The sequence below is a fragment of the Procambarus clarkii genome, chromosome 25 (genome assembly GCF_040958095.1).
Source record: "Procambarus clarkii isolate CNS0578487 chromosome 25, FALCON_Pclarkii_2.0, whole genome shotgun sequence".
NCBI lineage: Eukaryota > Metazoa > Arthropoda > Malacostraca > Decapoda > Cambaridae > Procambarus > Procambarus clarkii.
The window spans coordinates 9,131,600-9,137,522 of NC_091174.1; the positions used below are offsets into that span (position 1 = coordinate 9,131,600).

Sequence of the window (5,923 nt, forward strand, 5' to 3'; positions counted from 1 at the left end):
ACTAAGTTGAAACTTACTCCTAGAGGCCCATTTATTTCATGAGCCTGTTATTTGCATCAGTAGGAATAGCCTTCATTCATTAACAACATTAGGTAGCAATCATACGAGGAACAGGATGAGCCTGTAGCCAACTGTGTGCCAGAGCCTTCTGGCACCATCAGTTGACCTGATAGCCCGTGTGTCAACTCTCTCTCTCTCTCTCTCTCTCTCTCTCTCTCTCTCTCTCTCTCTCTCTCTCTCTCTCTCTCTCTCTCTCTCTCTCTCTCTCTCTCTCTCTCTCACTGACTTTCTCTTATCGAGAAGTGTGTAGCTGGTGGCCGACACCATCACCGAGCCCTGAGTGGTGGAAGGACCCATCACCCCTAGTATAACTACTGTATTATTATCATGAACCTATAATTTCGCTACTATAGCCATAAATATATTTTACAACAGATATATTTTGTTGACAACTTTTCAAAGAGCAGTGCATAATATATTTTACTATCTAGCAAGAACAAATATGTGTTTATTATTTAGAATATTTTTAACGTATAAGTAATACCAGAATCGCCAGGAGGTTCCCAGTGACTCAGTATCAATTGATTGGTAGCGACCCCCAACTCGTCCATGTTGGGCACGTAACCCACAGTAACCACGTTGGAAAATTGGGTGAGGCTTGCCACCATCCTCAAACAACCACAGATGTGATGATACCTTTCTCGTCTCCTTTTGAGACAGTACATTCAGAGTGCTCTGAGACGATCCACAGTAAGATAGATGTTTACTGTGTCTATGGTGGCCATATGGGTCTTTCTCCTTTGAAAGGGTAAGGAAGGTAAGGTAATTAGGAGAAAGCACTTAACCATTACGCCCTGGAGCTTTTGGAAGGGATATGAGGATAAGGATTTAGGATAGGACGAAAGGAAGGAATATTGGCTAGCAGCGATGACTCTCCAGATTCTCGTGTCGTCTCGTGCAGCGCTGCCAGACATCAGGTTCTTGTGTCTCGTGCAGCGCTGCCAGACATCTGGTTCTTGTGTCTCGTGCAGCGCTGCCAGACATCTGGTTCTTGTGTCGTCTAGTGCAGCGCTGCCAGACATCTGGTTCTTGTGTCTCGTGCAGCGCTGCCAGACATCTGGTTCTTGTGTCGTCTAGTGCAGCGCTGCCAGACATCTGGTTCTTGTGTCTCGTGCGGCGCTGCCAGACATCAGGTTCTTGTGTCTCGTGCAGCGCTGCCAGACATCAGGTTCTCGTACTGTCTCGTGCAGCGCTGCCAGACATCTTAATAGTACATCGAATTTTGGCGTTCACTTTACCTAAGGCCAAAAACAGATAAACAAAAAAATGGCAACGGTTCGCGAAATTGACGTGATGTCCCGTTTTCTGTACGTGGGTCCCCGGGCTGGTTAGGTTTGGTTGGTTAATGCAACAGTTTAGCGACGTTTGGGAGCTCTGAGGTGGCCGGCGCAGCGCTGCCACACGCCAAGCTCTCTCCGCTGCTGGAAATAGATCTGTCCGTCCTAATTTAAGCCAATCAAACCAAACCTCGCCTAATGCTATGAATGATTAAAAGCAAGATAAAACTGCTAGAGATTAGAGTTGTCCGCTGCTAGTCACTACAAATTAATATTTTGTATATACACAATATTGATGGAATTAGCTAGTGAGAAGATAAATTTTACACATAAAAAAGTGGAAATACTGATTAATACATCACCGATAGTCTGCATACTTCTTTAAAAGATGTATAAAACACATTTAGAACTCAAACATTATATAATTTCCTCTTAAAAAAAGAGCAAGTTTAGAAAATAGCTTCGTTATCCCTCGTCTCAAAGCGGCAGCTACACGGAACAAGCGTCTCAGTGACAGAGATGCGAAGCAGAAGCCGTCGCCGTGGCTGGGGATCGGGAGGCGCGGCGTAAGTTAGAACAAATGAAGGACGACGCGGCGCTCTCCGGGCAAAAAAGCAATTAAGCGGGTAAGCGGGTCTTTCAGCTCGGGTTATTGGTGCAATTTTCTCCTGACATGTTTAGATAAGTCGGAGGGCGGACGAGGCGCTGGGATAGGCAGGGATAGGTGTGGATGGTAGAGGGGTAAGGGGCTAGGGAAAGTTGCCGGTGGTATGGGAATATAGGGAGGGAATAGATGGGTGGATGGTGGTGAAGATCATGGTGTTGGGTAGGGATGGTTGCGTGGATGAGTGTCCTGGTTGATTGATACCTGGTTGATGGGGTTCTGGGAGTTCTTCTACTCCCCAAGCCCGGCCCGAGGCCAGGCTTGGCCTGTGAGAGTTTGGTCCACCAGGCTGTTGCTTGGAGCGGCCTTCAGGTCCACATACCCACCACAGCCTGGTTGGTCCGGCACTCCTTGGAGGAATAAATCTAGTTTCCTCTTGAAGATGTCCACGGTTGGATTGTGTCAGCGTATGGATTGTGGTGTGTGGATCAATATAAGGTTAATGAGTTATCTTGAGATGATTTCGGGGCTTTTAGTGTCCCCGCGGCCCGGTCCTCGACCAGGCCTCCACCCCCAGGAAGCAGCCCGTGACAGCTGACTAACACCCAGGTACCTATTTTACTGCTAGGTAACAGGGGCATAGGGTGAAAGAAACTCTGCCCATTGTTTCTCGCCGGCGCCTGGGATCGAACCCAGGACCACAGGATCACAAGTCCAGCGTGCTGTCCGCTCGGCCGACCGGCTCCGAATTGAGGTGTCGGATGCGGATGAATGTGTGGGTATGTAAGGTCGAGTACGCACCTAGTTGAGCTTGCGGGGGCGGGGGTTGAGCCTTGGCTCTTTGGTCCCGCCTCTCAACAGTCAATCTTCTGGTGAACAGATTCCTGAGCTTCTCGAGCTCTATCGGTATCGCAGTGTTGCGTCAGCCGTGTGGATGACCGGTTGGGTGTAACTGCGTGAATAGCGGCATGACTCGGAGGGGTCGATGCTTAGACAAGACCGTGGAAGGTGTAGAGGTGTAGGATATTACTCCAAGCTGTGTAGGAAAGGTGTGGCGAGGCGGGGAACTCGGCACAGGACAACACGACGCCCCAAGGTGCTCTCCCGCCTTGCCCGAAGCGCCTTGGAGCGATCCAGACACAAATAAACAACATTACTCTCCTCACTTGAGATGTGAAAATCACTCCCACTGACTCATTTACCTTACATCATCAACTTGGCACCCAAACTGCTCTGTAAATCACCTAATTATCGTAATTTAACAACTTCTAACATTTACACTTTCAGTAAAATGTAAAAAGTAATACCGGAATGATTATTAAGACCCATTGACGGCCGTCAGTACTCGACCAGAGTGACCGGGCCGGTTAGGGGTGGGGCCTTTGAGGTAACGGGGGAGTCTTGTAGGAGGGGGTGCTGGGGAACAGGTAGGGGGAGAAGGGAGGGAGGAAGGGGGAGATTCAGCGGCAGGAGCCAAAGGAGGCGTTGCTGTGTGAAATAAGACCCGGGTCGCGGGTTGTTAGAGACCAGTTGGGGATTACCAGAGGACGACGGCCGCTTCTATCACCATGGATGTTAACCTCTTGTTCACGCCTGCGGCTGCTCCGCCCGTCCACGCCCATCCCTGCCCACGCCCGTGCCTGCCCCACCCGTCCACAACCGCGGCTGCTGATACTGACAGGAATCAGGATATTACAAACACATTAAAGAGACTCACTAACTGTGGCTTTCAACAACTGTTTCATGGTGACATTCTCACTGAGACGAACTACACTGTCCTGAGCCCGTTACTCTCTCTGTCTTCCCGTACACAAGTCCTCCATGTGTACACGATGTATACATTTGTTTACATTTGTATACCTGTACTTGTAGCAGAATGTATGTATATGCATACACATCCGTACACACTGTATTTGTCCTCGGAGCAACTCCTGACGAGTACACCAACACGCACGCGCATACATACTCAAGTCACAAGCTTGGAGACGTGGACACAAGCTTGGAGACGTGGACACAAGCTTGGAGACGTGGACACAAGCTTGGAGACGTGGACACAAGCTTGGAGACGTGGACACAAGCTTGGAGACGTGGACACAAGCTTGGAGACGTGGACACAAGCTTGGAGACGTGGACACAAGCTTGGAGACGTGGACACAAGCTTGGAGACGTGGACACAAGCTTGGAGACGTGGAAACAAGCTTGGAGACGTGGACACAAGCTTGGAGACGTCGACGCAAGCTTGAGGACGTGAACACAAGCTTGGAGACGTCGACGCAAGCTTGAGGACGTGAACACAAGCTTGGAGACGTCGACGCAAGCTTGAGGACGTGAACACAAGCTTGGAGACGTCGACGCAAGCTTGGAGACGTGGACACAAGCTTGGAGACGTCGACGCAAGCTTGAGGACGTGAACACAAGCTTGGAGACGTCGTCGCAAGCTTGGAGACGTCGACGCAAGCTTGGAGACGTCGACGCAAGCTTGAGGACGTGAACACAAGCTTGGAGACGTCGATGCAAGCTTGGAGACGTCGACACAAGCCTGGGGGACATGGATACACACAATCGCAGTTTTAACACGGGGTTTATCTGAGAGGTCCCAGATACACAACAGTTATACAGACAGCTTAAAGAGTTCCCTTTGTGTCTGGCTCGTAATTCTTGGTTCCAGCTTTAACCCCTCCCCGCCCCTAATGTCAGCCCCCCTCGATCCCCGCCCCTAATGTGAGCCAAACCAGCCCCCGCCCCTAATGTGAGCCAAACCAGCCCCCGCCCCTAATGTGAGCCAACCCAGCCCCCGCCCCTAATGTGAGCCAAACCAGCCCCCGCCCCTAATGTGAGCCAAACCAGCCCCCGCCCCTAATGTGAGCCAACCCAGCCCCCGCCCCTAATGTGAGCCAAACCAGCCCCCGCCCCTAGTGTGAGCCACACCAGCCCAATATTATTCACTTCATGACATAATCGTAAGTTTAATATAAACTGGTTTACGGCTGTTTAGTGCCGCCATTATTGAAACAATTTGCATTTCTTGTCACGGAAATTATTTTTCATTTTGAATTTGACCACTCTAATCATTGATAATTGTATCTTCTCAATCTAAATGTAATTCTAGAGTGTACAGTTTATAATTAGAGAAGTTAAATGTTATGTTATTATTATGACGTTCTCGTAGGTAAACAATTTACTGTAAATATGTGTACATTAACCCAACTATAAATGTACACCCGACCTTTATGTATTCCCCTCCCCCCCCCTGCCTTATATGTATCCTGTATCAGCCCCCTTCCTCCTCGCCTCATATGTATCCTGTATCAGCCCTTTCAGCCTTTCTTTCAGTATCCTGGACCAGCCTTTCTTCCAGTATCCTGGACCAGCCTTCCTTATCCACCCCCATCCATCCGGCACCCTCAAATCCACTGCCCTATGTGCCGTTTCCTACCCTCCCCCCCCCCTACACCAACTCAGCAAATGAAACCACCCTTAACCGGTCAGTTTCGAACGCCATTGAAAGCACCGTCGATGGGTTCCCCTCTCGATAAACACAGCCGCTCTCCCATAATTCACACAAAATCTCCCATCCTTCAGTACAAAAGTGCGGCTCCTTTTGGCGATTTGCTGCTCGAGTGGGTCTTTACGCCAGCCGTGAATGAGAGAGTAGCAGGAGGCGGAGTCTGTTTGTCCCCCCCTGCCGCCGCCGGCCGCTAATATTAGCTAAGGGGCGCTATACTAGATGTGTACGCCCGAGGACGTCGATAGCTTATTGCTGCCCCAGGACCCAAGCGAGACCCCTAGCGAGATCCTAGCGAGATTCTAACAAGACCCGCTGTCTCCTGTCGTTACATGTTCCCGTTATTCATACTGTCTATATCGCTACACCTTACCTCTACACACGCTATACATTGTGTTGGGTAAAGAGGTTTAACAATAGTTGTTATTCAAGTTGTTATCTACGCGTTCGTCTACTTAAAAATTTGGTTACTTTACC

General features: G+C 49.6%; 1 protein-coding gene across 1 annotated transcript; it reads right to left on the reverse strand.

Moving 5' to 3' along the window:
• Positions 1–3,912: 3,912 nt before the first annotated feature.
• Positions 3,913–4,491, reverse strand: LOC138368355 (streptococcal hemagglutinin-like). Its single transcript, XM_069330884.1, has one exon. It carries the CDS (start codon positions 4,489–4,491, stop codon positions 3,913–3,915), a length of 579 nt encoding a protein of 192 aa, XP_069186985.1.
• Between the last annotated feature and the right edge of the window lie 1,432 nt (positions 4,492–5,923).

Excerpts from the sequence above, each read along its gene's own strand:
- LOC138368355 (XM_069330884.1), bottom strand. The coding sequence starts at position 4,491 with ATGTCCCCCAGGCTTGTGTCGACGTCTCCAAGCTTGCATCGACGTCTC.